At 37.7% G+C, this 18,364-nt stretch overlaps 1 protein-coding gene across 17 annotated transcripts in view; it reads left to right on the top strand.

Moving 5' to 3' along the window:
* Nucleotides 1-18,364, top strand: part of LOC131738039 (teneurin-4) — a 187,817-nt gene that overhangs the window by 45,170 nt on the left and 124,283 nt on the right. For all 17 annotated transcript variants that reach the window (XM_059030986.1, XM_059030975.1, XM_059030980.1 and 14 more), the window contains exon 2: nt 12,334-12,620. In XM_059030986.1, coding sequence (XP_058886969.1) covers nt 12,398-12,620 — 223 coding nt within the window. In that variant the 5' untranslated portion in view covers nt 12,334-12,397. The remainder of the gene's footprint in view (nt 1-12,333; nt 12,621-18,364) is intronic.

The raw sequence follows: 18,364 nt of genomic DNA, 5'->3' as shown, positions 1-18,364 counted from the left end.
AACAAAGGCCTGGAAAAGACAGGGCGTTCTGCGGTGTTTTCATTGCCAGCAAGCTGTGTTAATACAGTGTAATTTATTACAGTGAAAATGGAAAGAAAGTATTCCTGCTTCAGTTTGCTCAGGTCTCTTGGGGACCATCTCAGGCTCATTCCCTCAGCATCACTGATGCTATTGCTGCTGCTGTTTCACTGTAAATATTGCTCGTATACGATGATGCAAGTATGATGAAAAAAGGCAGTTCAGTTGAGATTGTTAGAACATTTTCCTAGCAGCAGTTATTAAACAAAGCTGCTTGAAAGAGAAGAATAACCCATCTTAAATGTGATTATTTCAAGCCTGGTTATTTAGTGTTTGCTTGTTCTTTTTAATGTATTCAGTATCTTGTTTACAGTCAGATCTTGATTTTATTACACAGCAGTGCAGTGCCTTACATGCTGTATTTTCTGTTTAATGGAGTTTTGGTATTGAGCTGGTGACCATATATTATAGCTGTGGTTTGTTTATTGAGATTTTTAACTTCACACAGTTAACACAATACTCCTGAATTTTCCTTCGGCCAGTTGTATCTTGCGTCTGTTTCACTCAAAGGTGCTGATATATATTCCCAGCTCTTTTGACTCTAAAACACTAATCATTAGACCAAACTGCCTTCCAAAATGTCTTCCACAAATCCTATGTATTTTAAAAGAACCATACCGTGGCCGTAATGCTTGTGAAGTAATACCAAAACATTGTATTCCCTCCTTGACATTTTTATTTCTGTCTGGTTTCTTGCAATATCGCTGCAAATTCGGGATTACTATGGTACAGTAAAACCTGTCTAATCCACCATACTTGGGAACATAAAATTGCTAGATTAGACAAGCTAAAGTGTAGCATCTAAAAATAAAAAAAAAGCATATGCTAAAGATAAAATGACAATTTGGCTGCTTCAGAGCAAGGCTGTTTTATCCTTTAATTCATGCACTCATTTAACAACCAGGAGCATGCTGTTTCAAATCCTGGTCATGAGCCGCTGAGCTTGGCTAGTGAACAACAGGAAGCAAGGACAGTCAGCTGAGGGGTGCTTGAACAGCAACCCCTACTGGTCAGGCTTGCCAACTGGTTTGTAGTTTGTAGCTTGCATGCAACGAGGTGACATTTTAATTGGGGATAAAATTGTATGAAGTTCATGACTGGGCACTAAACTTAAATAACAAAATGACTTAAAAAAAAAAAAACACATTATTTAATTAACTCATAAGGAAAAACTTCATAAAGTAGGCCCATTTCCACTGGTCCCGTCATTGTTGTGCATACGTTTTTGTTCTTATTTTTTATTTGGGATATTCAGATTTGAACTGCTTCCTCCTTGTTCCCTGTTTCTTCCAGCACTGACAGGCCATGATCACTCCCACTGCCCCAGTCTCACTTTGGTAGACCATGAAAGTGAGTCTGATACAGAAAGTGATGATGTACCAGGAAATAACAATTTAAGCTTTAGAGATTGTAAATTTGGTTGCTTTTCTGCAGGAGAATCCGCCCATAACCAACACGTCATCAGCAAGCGCATAAAGGCTCCGTGTGTTATTCTCCCATGTAGTTTCTTTTGTTTCGGCCAGCCAGTCACGCGCTGGGAGGCCGAAACGGGAGTTGACCGCTTAGAGCCTGGAGGAAGGGCTACCCTCAGCCACGGATTCCCCGAGGTTTCCCCCTACATCAAAAAATTAAAATATGGGAGTATTTTTTAGTTTTCCTTACTTGAGCTGAGCGGTTCATACTTAGTTCTGCAGGGTGCGTGGTCAGGCTGCGCATTGCCTATAACTTTCCTTATGATCAGCAGTCCTGTACATTTTAATTGACTCACAATTAACAGTCAAACTGTCTTATTCTCTATTATAGGGAGAGCAGGGGTATCAGCGTAATATTTTGTAATCTTTGTGGCAGGATCCTGATGATACAGCTCGGTTTTAAATATTTCTCCCAGGAGCTGCGAGATTTTTAGTAGCATATCTTGATTTCCTGTTCTGGGATTAATAACTTCATTTACCTCGTATTACACTTCCTAGGATTAGTGGTAAAGGGGTAATAGCCTGACCTATAAATAAAAACAGTGACTTTGAATTTGGCCATTTTCTGTACTCACTATAGATAGAGAAGTACAGTAGGAGGAGCAGACAAGTCCTGTGTGCAGCACATTAAGGAAGGTGAGGCTCAGATGGGGTCTTAAAACCTGCTGCACTGGAAGTTATTCTATAGTGCTGTGGACAAATGGGTTTCGCCAGAGTCAAAGGCTGAAAAACAAAACAGCAAAGTTTTGAGAAAGGTGTTATGCTGATGAGAAGTTTGGCATTACTAAAAGCTATTGCCCCTTTTAATATATGTTTTTTTTTATGGTTGTATTGTATTGAATTACAATTTTTCAGGTGAAATCAGGGGATCGTAATGTGACTGCATTGGGTAAAAACCTAGTTAAGAGCTGTACCAAAGATTTCAACAGGATAATTCAGCTGGCTCAATTGCTGGTCAGTATAATTAGCCCAGCTATGCAGTATAGTCTTCTACGGCTTTGAAGTCAATATTAGGAGAAATGAAAACCAATGGAATCTAAAATCCACAAGACAGTGAACTTCATCTCGGTCTCCCCGCAATAAAAAAAGGATTTCAATTTACATATTATGCAAACAGTATCTTCTAAAAGCTTTACTGTATGTGATGTTTTTTTCAGTGAAAAATAAAACAGTGTCTTAAAAATGTACCATAAAATATAGGAATAATGAGCGAACATGATTCAGTTTCTTAATGGGTGTACAGGGGCTTGTATACCATGTTAATAATAATCCTCTTACAAGGAAATTAATTGCAGCACATCAGAGGCTGCCCTCATGTCTACGGACCCCTGTCGTGATTGAATTCTAATTAATTATTCGGAACCCTTTCGCCAGTCAGTCAACTTGCTTGATCCACGTGGGGATGTTGCCTCCATGAAGTCTTGACGCTGGCTTGGAGACCATTTTGATGTGCCTGAATAACTGGACACTGGGCATAGTGAGCACTGTGGAGTGGGGTAGAGAATTACTCCAGATTTGTTGATAGGCCTTCAGCTGCAGAGCCTCTTTTTATCCAAGGTTTAGGGCTAGGCAAAAAATCCATGTGTCATTCTCCCTATACTGTAAGATAAACAGTTGTTAAATGATTTAGGCAACAGTGTATCCCTGTTAAGGATTTCATCAGCAAGCACAGACTGTTTTTTTTTTATATCTCATATGTGTTATATATGTGGCACAAGTACAACTCTGTTTTAGCATCTTAATAAAACAATACAAAATGAAAAGTAAATAGGAATACTCTGTATTTCAAAATACCATTGAAAAATGTGTTTAGGATGTGATGCATTTTGTTGCAGCGAAGATACTTTTGTATTATAACAGGTGGTGCACAGTGGTATTTTTAATGTGCCTTGTAAACACTCTGTAAGCGTTTTATCTGTTGTAACTTCTACAAACATCATTTGAACTCACAACACATTGACGACAACAACACTGTAGAATGAAGCCCTCTTTGTATTGCCTTAGCCTTGAGGGAGACCACCCTGTGCGGGAAAGGGAGGGTCATTTTTAAACAACGTGCACATCTAATCCATGAAACTATAAACAGAGTCTTAATAATCTCCAGTTGTAATGGTGTTTATCTTGTGATTGGGACACCTGTTGAATAGGAAACTTTTTGACACCAGCAGATCTGGTTTCTTCATGGCCCCCGAAGCACCAACAGATGGAAATGACTTTCAGATTGTCAGTGATGACCTGCCAAGAATCAAACCAGTAAAAGACAGCAAGCTCCCCCACGCCCCATGTCATTTGTACTCCTGCGATCCTAATGTTTATTTGTGAGACCAGCTTTGTCTGTGATAAAGCACATACCACGGTTTAGCGACTAAAAACCATTAACAAAATCAAATAATCATGAATGCTTAAGCAGAAATAACTGCGTTAGTGAATCTCCCGGGATTTTACAAATCAAATTGTAATTAACTAAGTAGCTGAATCTTCGAGATTGTTAGTGTAATTAGGTTTACAAAGGGACATGTAAACAAAAAGTGGTGTAATCCCATTAAGGCAACTTAAGAAATATATTAATGTCTAATCAGCTGGTATACCTACTGTGCATAGTAAATGAAGATGCACTACCTGTGTCTTTTACCTCTACTGAGGCAGGTAGTGTACAGCCAGTGGTTTGTAGTCCTACAGGTTTATTTATTTACCCTATGGGATAGGAGCGTCATCCTCGCATAGTGTCCTGATGAAATCATGTGAAAATTATTACAGTAGTGTTATTCCCCTTGCCTGCTCACAGTAGCCTCTTCTGCTTGGAACAGTAATCCGAGAGGGTGGCCTCAAGAGCGAAAACACATGATGACATTTTATGAAAACAAGAAAACCACAACCATGAAATATATGATACAGGAGGTACCATAAATAGAGCCCAACAACTGTGCTGTAGAGACATCTTTGGGTTATGTGGGGCGAGGGGGGGTTAAACCCCTGTTTTAGCAAATCTAAATATGAATGGCTAAGATTGTGCAAAACACAAGGATATTATAACATACTTTCATTTGCCTGAACATGTAATAGGATATTTTTTAAAGCATGCAGTGCCAGTGGTGGCTAAGTGTTGTTGCGGAGGTTAATTGTATTTTAAATTTGGGCCCTCAAACCCCCTTAGGAATGTGTCTGCCGTTATAGAAAAAGGTCATTAACAAGGCATGCAATCTGAAATACACCAGCCCCCCTCCTGTCATTTCAGTAAGTAGGTTAGTTTTGTAACCTAGAAAAATAGCTGTGGTGACCAACCAAAATTAACCACTCAGTCTTCCTTCCATGTCTAGTGAGAAGATGTTTGTTGCCAGTTGTATAATAATCCCATTGAAAGCAATCATGCACAGTGCCTGTCCAGTCTCTCTGCTCCCAAGCTGTACAGAAATCAATCGACATGTCGGGTAGTAATGCAGGGCTACAGCTTTAGTTCTCCCAAGCAGGGGATTATTACCAGTTGATTATTTCTTAGCTGGAATTAGGATTGGTTTCACCTTGGCTTGTGCTATAAATTAATTCTAGGCCTTGGTAGTGTTGGATAATGAGCAGTAATCACACCCTAATGAGTCATCATGATATAAAAAATGCCCTGTCCATCTACCCACGGTGGCGCATTTTTAAGATAAATGCCTTGACGCTTGTCATCTTTAACAGTTTTTTTCTGCCTCCGGTGAGTTTATTAACCAAACATGTACTCCTTCTGATCTTAGTTTTTTCACCTTGTTCCAGTTTGCTGAAGCTATGGGTTTTTAACTTCTCTGATCCCCTTTAGAGCTTTGGAAAAGGCTTTAGAAGTTGATACATTGGAGCATTCTCATCCATATTGTGCTATCTCTTTAAAAACTACCCTGCTGCATTACTGTTAACATTTTTTGTCTGGGCCTCTTCAAGGTTAGAAACCCACATTTAAAGCTGCGCGGGAAGTGAATAAATGTGTTTTTATCTCATTATTTACTGGTCACCAAAGCTGGATCACGAAAAAAAAAAAATATATATTTTTGCGTCAGCTCTTACCTTGAATCACAAAAAAGGTGATTAGCAACAAGACTGCCAGCACAGCGGTCTGGAGCTACTTTTGTTTGTATTTAGGGCTTTTGTAGACTCTGTTTTATTTTTTTGTATGTAGGCTGTGTGCAGCACTGGACTCCAGGCACTTGTGGATTAGAACTCGGTAAGAAAGCTATTCATCCTCACCTAGAGGGGCCTGTTTTCATCCACTTTTTAAAAAAGCTTTTTTTGTGTGATAGTACCGATTTCTTTGAACATGAGCACATGAATGACTTCGAAAAGGATTGGGAGTGCCTGCCAGTTTAGCTGCTCTTAAATGTCAGCAGTGACATAACTCTGGTCATGCTTAGGAATTTCTTTGTTGTCCCTACACCATTGTGTGTGGGGGTGGGGGGGTGTCAGTGATGTATTTTAATGAGGAGCTTTCTGAACCCCTGCTACTTGAATTGAAGATTACGGGCAGAAAAAAAAACCCTGAAAATGCCTCACAGTTATTTTATGGAATGGATGTCTAAAGCAGTCGCCCACCTGTGGGGGAATCACTGTGTCTTATTTGTGTTGCTGCAAAGGAGTCTGGGAAGTATTGGGAAGCTGCAGGAATATGTTTTCCCACAGGCGATGATTTCAGTCTACTTTTCATGAACATGTGGAATATATGTTTTTACAGGATTGATCTTCTGAGCTGCAAAATCATTTTATCATTCACTTTTATAGGGGTTGAGGGATTTAAGGTTTTGGCAAGACCAGGGAAGAACAGTTATATACAGTTCAATACTCGGCAACCATCATAAACAAAAAAGTATGATAGGTTAATAAAGGGTTGATCTCAACTGTTCTCATCATGCAAAAGTAAACCCCTGATGCCTTGGATTTTTGCATGATGCATGAGGCAGTTAAGTGCTTACACTGCAGGCCCACTGACTGATGGAAATTGGTGAAACAGCTGACTGACTCAAGGGCTCAGTTGGGGTTTGTGTGTGTGTGTGCACTTTTTTTAAGATCAGGCAGGAATGACAATGAAAGCTGGTCTTCCTTATCTTTTGCAGTTCTGCAAAATGTATATTTAGCCTCTGTCAAAATAAGCACCCAGTTTGGATTATGATACTGTACCTAATTGTAGCCCGTGTCACAGAAGATGCTCCCCAATAAATTGCTACCCAGCCTAGGATTACCATTACCATTACCATTAGGATTACCATTAGTTTGCCAAGCATGTCATTATTTTTTTTAAGATGTCTTTCCCATGTTGTGTACACTGGTATGTTTTAGGATCAGTTTCTGTTATGGTACAGTAGTTGGTAGCCCGAGCTGTTTTTAGACACTTTACAGTAACTTGAGGGTTGCTTGGTGAATGTGGTGTTTTCTGCTTTTTCTATAAGGTAAAGTTCATCAGATGAATTAGTGTTACTGTAGCAAGTCCCGAATGGCAAATTAATTTTTGATTAAATGCTTGACATAAAGACAGTTATAAAATCATAGTATTGATATTGTACAAAGTAGGTAGAACCTTGGTACATCACGCATCTAGTTGAGTTAACAGGAACTATTATAATATCGGACAAAGTTTATAAAAATTGGATCAAAGGCAACAGTTACAATAAAAAAAGAACATGATCACTCTAAAAAAAGGGAAGCAACATGTTCAGCCTTTTTGAGATGTCATAAGAACAGCACCTGGGAGCAGAGATTGGGTCCATTAAGGTCAGATTCCAACAAGTATTATCTTAATACTAGCTGGACTGCAATATGAACCAATGGTTTTATTAAGTTGTTGGGTCTACAAGCAGTTGAATTACTCCTTGTACACAAACAGATTGCCTCATTGAAGATAAAACCAGGCTCCCTGGCAACGTATGTCTCACAAATGCTTGTCTGGCACTTGACCGGCATATTATAGGACAGGTGGCATTTATTGAAATGGTGATGATATCAGCTGTATTAAATACCACTTGTCAAAATGTTGTAATTGTTCAATGCTTGCTGAAAAGGTTGCTCTTTGGTTCCCATGGCCTCTAAGATTGCAACCAGGCTTACCAACCAATTAAAAAGGCATAAGGAATGTGATAAGGAGGGTGAGTGACACATTTTCAAAGTAGCTCACTCTTTTGTGACTAAAGCAAAATGCCTTCGGGTAAAGCTGTCTTTTGCAGTGGATGGAAGTTACATGGGATTGAAATCTCCTGGGCAAAAGCCAGAACATTAGCAACCTAGAAGCAAGACTCCTTAAATTGGTCCTTCAATACTGAATTAAAACTTTCTTTCTTTCCGAGGGAGAAAAGCTGTTTTTGTTGACGGGGCGGTTTCGTGTCTGTGTAAGTGGCAAGTCATTAATCACTGGCATCTTTTCAGCTGTCGATTTGAACAAAAGGTGACCCCCACAGTCGACAAAGGCCATGTTTGTCATACTGAAGATATTTTTTTTTTTCACAAGATAGACTAGATACATTTTGCCCTGGCTTTCTGTTCAGTGCATTTCTAGTGCAAGTTCAGGAAGTAAATATAATTGAATCTCTTAGAAGGCAATGTCATTTCCCTCATTGACAGATGTTGCGCTATTTTTGTTTATCGAGAATTGCACACAGTTCAAAGCACTGAGTTTACAACCAACTACAATCTCAAGACGTTTTATGTATTTGGGATTTGTTTTACTGTGATCTGGGAATTATTCTTTTTTTTTTTTATCAAACCAGAAACACATTTTCAATTTTAACAGCACAACAAGCAATATCAAAATATATATCATGAAACGGGGGATTCAAATCTTAAAAACACAACAGAGTGGACATGTCTGCTGGTCAGGTTTACATTCATAATAATCAGAACAAACTGCTGAAATGCAATGCTGGTGTCTGATTTCGTTCTTGTAGTATACCTGCTTTAGTAGTCCAGGGTCTCATTATACATGAACTTCTGCATTTGCTATATAACCTTGGTTTAGAAAATGCTTTTCTAAATAGTAAATAGTGTTGTTAAGGCCAAATACATAGCTGGGATTTGCTGTAGCAGCAATAATAATAATAATAATAATAATAATAATAATAATAATAATTTTAATAATAATTTAAGGTTATAGATGACTATAATGCAATCTTTTTCTTGTTTTCTTTATATGCCAATTTTTCTACATCCAGACTGTGTTAAGGCATGTCAACAGCAAAAATATCCATACTGAAAGGGATTATTACACTTAATGAATATTACCTGTTTGCCAAATCTCAGTGAGGAAAATCCACCCTCACCCCTCTTAAACCTTAGGGATAACAATGCTGAAACTACGAATCAATTTTGAAACACTACACTGACATGCGCAAAGCCACTGCAATAATATGAGGACTGTGCAACAGTCTGCAAGCTGGAGACATGCTGGCTTTGATTATATTTCCTAAACATGAAGTAGCTCACAAAGAAAAACATTTTCCAAAGAGCTTCTATGTTTGTTTGTTCCTATTAAAGTAATTTAATGTAAGTGGTCAGTTAACATGTTGTTGCTGTGATTAAAAGTAAGACCTTTTTAGGGTCAGATTGAAGAATGCGAGTGTTTGCTAAGATAATAACTCATTCAGAAGCCCCAGTAATTGCTCTAACACTGCTGGCATGCATCTGTCTTAAATGATGGGATTCATTTTTTTTAATGTTATGTTTTTATACCAGCATCTGTCCACTCCAGTGTTTTTTATTCCTGGAATTCACTGTGGCTCATCAAGCAGTGGTAGCTCACAGCAGCGTTCTGAATGCAGCATTCTTCAAACACACTGGAAAGTATCAGTGGTGACTTCTTTGTGCTGTAAAAAATGAATAGAGTATTGGAGGTGCAGTGCTAAAGTGTGTAATTCTGTAAACAGACAAACAACTATAGTATTGGATTGCATTATGCATAGTTATGGTTTGTAGAGCAGCATCTTTGTGGGATCTTGCGGCCCAATTAGCAGGTCCCATATTCTTTCCAAGGCCTTTCACACACACACACACACACACACACACACACACACACACACACACACCACACGCACACACACACGCACACGCTCACAAATGTTCACATTTCTGTAGACGTCCTTATTTATAAACTCCTGGCAGCCTCATTCCAACTCCTTGCAGGAGTCCAGCGCCAGAGGCTTTTCAAAGGGTGCATTTTACTGGTGCATTCAGGTAGAAAGTAAATAATGGTGCCTGAGGAACTTAAACCTAATGGTGCCTCGTTATCTCTTATTGCTGGGTAATTTGCACTGAAAAAAAGATACAAATGGTTTACAAACATCACTTTATCATGAAGGAACTTTTCCGTATCATCAGGGGATCACCACTTATTCGCCGGTCCATACTCAAATAATAGCTTTATTTAACATCACAAATATAAATCCACTATTGGTTTTCTATGGTCTCATACTCACACTAAACTTGTAGTTTGTGCTGATACCATAGTTATTCATATATATATTTTATTTTAGTTTGTTTCCTATTGTGTGAAATTCTCGTATTTGTTTTCAGATATCAAATCTGTATATTTGTTTCCATTTTATTTTGTTTATTTCCTATTGTGTGAAATTCTCGTATTTGTATTCAAATATCAAATCTATAGTGGAGTCTATTGCAGTCAGGTGTATACTCTATGTAAAAATAAATAAATAAATAAAAACTGTGAAAATGCATTCAATTAAAATAGATGACTGCTGTTCATACTCTAAGTGATATTGACATTCGTACAATGAACAAATCAATTAATCAAATAATTAGTCAATCAGTTAAGGTTTTATTGGACCCCTGGGGTCTGGAATCATTTTAAATTACCTTAAGTTGAAACCAAGTATTGCATATATTGTGCTATAAATTGTTAATGCTGTCATCCAATTCTTGTCGTTATGAATTCAATACTATTCGATTCTATGTCCACCACAATTATAAAGGTATGTGCTGTTACTGTGGGATTTGGGGCTGTAGGATAATACTGTATAGCATTCTTCTGACAGCAAAAACAAGAATCATTGAAAGCATTTAAACTGTTCACATGTTAGGACAGATTTATGAATATATAAATTCAATGCAAAGTTCTACTTTTGGAATAAAAAATTATGTTAATTATCCAAAACTAGCAATAAACAACTCTGGGATTATATAGGTGGACATTTTATTCCATTAGAAACACATTGGATTACACTTTGTACAGGAGACAAAATCCAGTCCATTATACATTAAGTTCAAGTATACCATATCTGCCCTTGCTTTGTCTCTCACCCTGCAAGCCATTCAGATCGTAATTGAATCTTAAACAGCTCTTAAGCAACAGCTGCTACGATTGTGAAGCCAGTGTAGAATACATTATTAGCGTTTGCTATCGGCATTTCTTATTTTAGTTAAATGCATTGATTGCATATGGTAAATGTGGACACTTCCCAGCTCTGAATAAGTGTTTATTTTAAGACATGCAGCTTTAGGTATTTATTTAACACACTTTTTCAACACCAATGTAAATTCTGTTGACTCACATTTGATAATACATATTACCAGTAAAACGTATGTGCTCTTCTGTAAAGAATGCTTAGTGTTCTGTGTTTTCGGTTTTTATCTTTAAAAAAAATTCGGGAATTTATTTTACATATATTAAAATAGGGATAAAATCGAAAAAAAAGTTTTTAATTGAAACATCGGTAAAAATCGTAGGGGGAACAATCTTAGTATACACACTTTACATGTGGAATATGCATATCAGTTCTGGTTTCTGATTAATAATGTCCCTGGCATGTATGATGAGCAGAATCTGTGCAAGTTGAAGCCACATTTTCCCAAGTTAGCTAGTATTTTGAGAAATGTTTGGGCAATCGCTGTGCTGAATAGTATCTACAGAAGGTATGAACATGACATCAGCACAAAACAAGCCAGGTTTGTTCGCCTTGAAATCATAAAAAGAAAAGAAAATTGATAGAACTGGGTGGTGCAAGCCATCGGGAGATGCATCAAAAATCACACTGGACATTTACATCAATGCATTCCATATAAGTTTACCAACTAAAGCATCACCATTTTCTGTCAAATATTTACGATTTAAGATTGTCAGGTTAAGGCAGTGTTTTAGCTGATGGATAGACAGTACTGTCGCACAAAGTCACCAATAAATACCTTTCTGCAATAAACAGTGTCTGTCCAGCAAAGCACAGTGCTCTGACAAACTCATTAACACAGTCATTCTGCGCTCTCTTTTTATTAAAGCGTGTGTAAAAGCCACATAAATGGATTGCTTGTTTCCCAGTTCGCTTTCTTGTTTTAGTTTAATATGTCGCTTATTTTTCAGGTATAGGTATATACATAACCTGGTAGAAAATAGAGAGATTGGAAGGAAGCACATAGCTTAGCCATGTCTGTAATGGAAACTGTCAAATGGTGCATTAACATTACTAAGAACCTTGTTTATATTCTTCCATACTGCCTGTGATGGTCTGTTTATCTACTGTTTGAAAAAAGCCTAATTTGTAGAAGATGCTGCAACCATTGGGTGAGTTAAAGTGTATGCTAGACAGTACTATTCAACACCTGACTTAAGAGGATCCTGTCACACCATGTAAACACATGAGAACTTGTTATCAGGTGGTTTTGGTCCTTTAGCTTGAAGGTTCACCTGTCAGATTTGGTGATGCACCTGTATGGATTTGGCTGTTTACCTGTTTACATCATGTCACTCAAGCTAAGCTAAAACATTTTGTTTTTTTAAACAGATAAACAAAACCTTCATTTTTTGTTCTTTTTTTTTTTTTTACAGAATTTTTGGGGCTGATTTTCCTCTAGCACCAATTTTTAATGTGGAAGACACAGACAAGACAGCCATGGATGTGAAGGAACGAAAACCCTACAGGTCTCTAACAGCACGGCGCGACACAGAACGACGCTACACCAACTCCTCTGTGGAGAACGAGGACAGCAAGCTCCACCCCAAATCCTACAGCTCCAGCGAAACACTCAAAGCCTACGACCAGGACTCAAGACTGGCCTACGGGACTCGGGTCAAAGACATGGTTCACCAGGAGTCAGACGAGTACTGCAGACAAGGTAAACTGATCACATGTGAAAAGCAAAAACTTTAGATAATAAGGGACTATTATTGCTAAAGTAGCTTTCTCAACAAGGCAAGTAAAATCTGAATGAATATGGTTGAGTTATTGTGAGCTACTGGCCATTTGTCGGCACTGTCTCTATTTCTTTTGCAGTTTTGCAGAATGGACGAAACGGAATTACGAGTCTTGTAACTCGAGGCTTTAATACTGTAGGACTAAAAGAGTTAAGGTATCCCATGTGACTTTTCATGGGGAGTTGGGGGGGATCAGTTAACATGCAGTACTGTACAGTTCCTTCAACAGATTCATTCTTTATTGTAAATGCTTGCTGTGAATCTATTCCCACTGCCCTTGTGACAATCACACCTCATATGCAATGAGTATGAGGAGTAACCAGCTTACCTGCCGTGAAAGAGGGAATAACTAGGGACTGCCATAAAGTAAAATAACCCGAAAAAAAAAAGTTGAATCTTGGAGTGGAAGCCAATGCAGTTGGAGAAATGTAAACTTCTAGTAAAATGTGAACTTCTAGTAGAATCTTCAAAAGTTTAGGGAGCTAGAAGTGGTGCCAGTGATTTATAGAAGAGGCCATTTGTCATCGGTTTGAGGTGATGTCACCCAGCAATTGGAAAGCGCCTAAGGAAAACAGCCCTGACATATCCTGTAAGTCAGCAATAAATAGGTTAATCCAACATGCAATTGACAATAAATAAACACAAATGCAGCTAGTTTAACTCGAATAGGTCTGAGAGGAAAAAAAAAAAAAAAAAAGAGTTGATATGTTTATTGGCTCCCGGTATTGACCGTCTTGAGTTCCCTCTGCTTAAAAGGGCACGCTGAGCATGCAGCTTGACAATCAATGCATCCAGTGGCATTTAATATAAAGAATTAGATTTGCAGTTAATTGTGGCAATCATTTTTCATTATTCATGAGATATCCAGCTTGGTTTCAGAGGGAGGTAGGGGGTGAATGTTGTTGTTGCTTGCATACATCTCATCTCAATTCTTTATAGTGCTGGTGTTGTTCAAACAATGGGGAGCCATCCTGCAAGAGAAATTATGAAAATGACTTTGAAGTTGCTTGAGGATGCTAGAAGACAAGGTTAATTGTAATACCAAGGAAAAAAAAAAGGTTTCAAGAATGGGGAAGAGCAAAAATAAAAAAATATTTTCTTTCAGTTTTATTGTTTTAAGGTGCTGTTAAAATCTTTTTGAAAAAACATAAATATTAGTGTGTCAATACTTGTATTTTCCAAATAATTGCCTTTAAGAAATGTAAAGTTATTCAGTATTAAATGGAATAAAACGTGTTAATTACTCAACACAAAACAATGTGGTGCCTCGGTTTCCCTTTTTACACAATTATTGATTATTGTTATCAATCATTGTTATTTAATATCAAACTTGTGATCAAACTGACACAAATGAATTGCTATTTGAGAAGAGATTATTTGTGTTACCATTATTTTATCCTTTTGATAGGATTTATTTTCTTTCACTTTCCTTAGTTTCCTTAAACATGTGTCATCTCTGCAGTGAATTGTGGGATTGTAGCCCTGGGCAAGGTGTTATCTCTGATTAAACTTGACAAAGAAATAAATATCCCAGTTTCCACAGCGGTAGCTCATGTTAGGGTTAAGGAAAGGTCACGTTTACGTGACGAATCACTTCGATTTGATAGTTTTGCAACATATTTTCATTGTCAATTTATGGCCTCCGTATGGCAGTACGACAGTAGAAATCTCAGTGCCCTGGGTGAGAGGAAAAGTTGCTTCCACAGGAGTTAAATGCCATTGATTGGCCATTGTAAAGGTGAGGGAAGGGCAGATTTTCTTGTTTTGAAGCCAACACATTAATAAATAGGTGTGTTTTTTGATTTATGTAATACCTGCCAACAAATACTACTTAAAGACAATTACTCAGTAAATACAAGTATCAGCAGATCTCAGTTCCTGTATCCTTTGTCCTTTTTTTTTCTTTACTCAGTGTAGTCTAGAGAGGCATTAACAACCTGTCAGATAAGTCAGGAAACTAACCTGCAAAACCGGGATAGAGATAAAGCCATAAAAAAAAAATTCTGATGAGAGTCACAATTCATATTGCTTTAAGTTTGCTTCTCAACGCTTTTCTTTTCTGTTTAAACATAAATATAATTAATTCATTGGACCCAGAGACCTGCTACGTTCAATGTGTTTATAAACAATAGTGCAGATATTATAATGCTAAGCGTCCCCCACCTACAGAGAGAATGAGGCATTCTTTTTGCACTGATGGAACATCATTAAAAACATCACAAGCATTGCTGATTTAAGGGAGTTTTAGCCTTTTTAAATACAGTTTCTCTGATTTGTGATTCATAAAAAAACTAGGTGCTACTTTTAAGGCAGCAATTGTGAATGACTTCAAGGGATACAGGACTTTACTGTGAATGCCAGAAGTTTCCAAACCTGTCCTTGAGAGGGCAAAGGAAGGACAGGACTTTATACACTGTTGGTCCAGTAGGAACAAGGGTTGTAGTGGGTTTGGTTAAAAGCACATGAGTCCAGGAGCATCAGCATAAAAAGAGAGAATAAGGCATTCTGCACAGCTGCACGCCTCTAGTGGTCATTTTTCAAACCACTACAGAAATTTTGAAAAATCCCATGCATGTGTATAACTGCAGCTACTAATATTTACTAGATTGACATGCAAAATTCATAAGAAGAGTGGGTGTGTTTTCTCTTCTGAATTAATGGGATAATATGCCATGTACAATTTCTAAATATGTCATTTCTTACCTGTTATCATCCTGGTAAGTGTGGTCTCCATCATATTGTTTTCGCTTTCATCATTCACTGTGCTTACTTCCCCTCTGCAACTGTGCCAGAGGGGATGGAAATTACAGCTGCAAACCTCTAATGGTCCTTTTTCAAACCACGACAGATATTTAGAAGTGGTTGAAAAAGACAGAAAGCACAATAGAGAATGATAGATATCAATCATAATACAGTATGTTAAACAGGTTAGACGTGACACAGAGTATTCTTTATACAAATAATACAGTTTCGGGGAGGGGTGGGGGATGGGGGTGAAGGGGGTTGCTATCAATTTGCCTGATTATTTTCTGAAACAGAATGCTGCCACTAATGGCTTTATGACAGGCTTCAAATTGTTTCCCCTTGTAGATTTAAGTCTGGCCTAAAACAAAGTGACTGAAAATCGATCAGCATCATTGCTGAACAAATACAAAATTTCACAATTGCAGTATGGAAATTAAAAGTCCATAGCTAATGTATACTTGTTAACCAGCCCACATGCTGTAGAGTCTGCACGATGTAAAAGAAATCTTGTTTAGAAGGGAATAGGGGATTTAATAACCTGCTGTGGTGACAAAACCTCGTTTTTGCCTTATGTAGATGGAAACAGTAAACGATTCAGTTTGTGATAGCTTAATTTTCATGGTTAATCTAGCAATGTGTGAAAGTTTGTTTTTTCACTCTTTATTGTTTCGACATAGCCTTGAGTTAAAGCTACAGAATTAGTTAATATGAAAAAAAACACTTAACTTAAAAACTAACAATATTGAAACTTGCTAGTCCTGATGTAAACGTACTAGTACTTATGTGAAGTGCCTAAGTTGGAATCAACAACAGTTGGGGTCCCTAAAAATAGGCTTACATTTTATTTAAATTAAAAAAAAAAGTATAAATTTAGATTTTATTTATTTATTTATTTATTTATTTATTTTTAACAAAGTAACACCTTAGTAAACGTTTCTACAGATCAATCAATCATCTGTTTGCACCTCGTTACTGAGCGACTACTGTTGTGTGCTGAGAAACTGACAGCACCAGACGGGACGACAGAGGAAAGAAATTCTCTCAGCCGTGTCACCTTGCCGACCACGAAGCTCCTCCTGAAATTGACACACAATTTTTTTTTCTTTGTTATTATTATTCATTACATGTGTTGCTGTTTACAAAAATGCTGGCTGGTTTGTGGAGTTGGGGGTTACAGTCTGTGAGTGGTTACATAACTATGAATCACTACCAATAATAATTAATGTACTCCCGTACTAAAGTCCCAATTAGCAGTGGGAGAAAACTGCTTCAATAGTAGAATCTGCCAGAACTGACGGGCACTAAATCTGCTAGGTCGGATACTAATGAGATCATAACAAATACAAAAGAGGGAAACGCAGATCTTTTCAAGAAAGCTGGGAGACCTTGTATAAATGGATTTGAATATGTGAAGGATCGCCTTCCGGTTTGTCAGTGTCGCCAGTGAATGTTTTACTTTTTAAACGCTGTAATAACTGTTCTAATTGTGAAGCATCCGCACTAGTATTTTGACAGAACAGGTGATTTATTTGCGCCATGCGGGACCTTATTTTCCCCCATCGGTGCTTGAGCCCCTGAGCGCTCACAGAATCACCTCCTGTGCACCTATTATCAGTGATTAAGCCTGGTTTTCATACTAACTGATTATCGCTCACCAGTACTGTATTGGTATAAGAAAAGTGTGTTTTTAAAAAACACTTAAAAATCCTGAAGTATGCTGACGATAATGTAAACAACACCAAGCTACAGACAGTCTCAAACTTTAAATGTGTTACTGTTGTTTATAGGTAAGAACTCAACTTTATTATAAATATATTGTATTATTATGTTTTAAGAAACATATTACGATAATGTTAATTATGGTAATTGTTTATTTTATTAGTTTTAAAATGTTTAATAAAACATGGCCTATTTTTTGACCTCGTTGGTACAATCGGCCCCCTTTGCTAATGACATCTTCAGTCTTTCTTTTGTGGTGGCGAGGTCACAACCCAGTATAAATCTCCACATTTTTGTAAAATGACTTTACACTTCAAAGATGCAACGTGTTTCAGTGGATTCAAACACCCCAGTAAACTTTGCATCCCACGCAGAGGGAGAACACAAACGTAAAACGTCAGTAAGTGGGGTTGGCACTGCAGGGGAGATGAAGGGAGGTTTCAGTTCCGAGTGACTGTTTTGTAAGCATTATGAATGCTTATTCACCACTGTTACACCCCATTAGAAAATTTACTTTCCTGCATTTTTTAACGCAACACTGTGCACGTGTGTGTGCATTTGTTTTCAGTATGCGCCCAGAGGACCACTGAAACACAGACATCAACTAGTCCTCATCAGATTTAATTTGCCTTGGGCGATTGTGAGTTTCTAACCCTGCTTAGTGTCGCTGAGAGCAGGGGATTATGAAAGACAATAAGGATAACACAGTAGTCCTGGGTTTTTGCTTGTTACTGAAGTGCTGAGCAATATCCTGGACACATGTTCATAGGAGTATCTCTGAGCCAGCAACATACAGTCCTAAATCCTACAGAGCCCACAGTGGTTCTTATGAGGTAGGGATACTCTCCAGTGTTGAGAGAAACCTGGTCACCAAACTGAGTTTGTCATGATTGGCAGTTTAAGACATAATGGTAGGGGATGTTATGCAGGTCTATGTTGAGGTGCATTGGGGGAGCTTTTTCATTTGAACCTTAGACCACATTGAATTGAGTACAGGGTCTGTTTTCATTTGAGGATTGTCCAATTATATACTAGATCATCCCTACGGTCATCGCTCGGTCATACAATCTTAGTATTTAACTAAAGAAACTTTTTTGTTTTGCCGAACAGTACATTTCTTTAGTTTTAATCAAATCGTGTATTAGGCTTGTGCCAGTCATGGCCATGAATCATTTTTCAACCTCAGGGCATTTGTTTTGAC

This window comes from Acipenser ruthenus, chromosome 9 (genome assembly GCF_902713425.1).
Source record: "Acipenser ruthenus chromosome 9, fAciRut3.2 maternal haplotype, whole genome shotgun sequence".
NCBI classification, from domain to species: Eukaryota; Metazoa; Chordata; class Actinopteri; order Acipenseriformes; family Acipenseridae; genus Acipenser; species Acipenser ruthenus.
The sequence above is the reverse complement of the archived record's forward strand: the minus strand, read 5'-3'. Positions and strand labels throughout refer to the sequence as shown.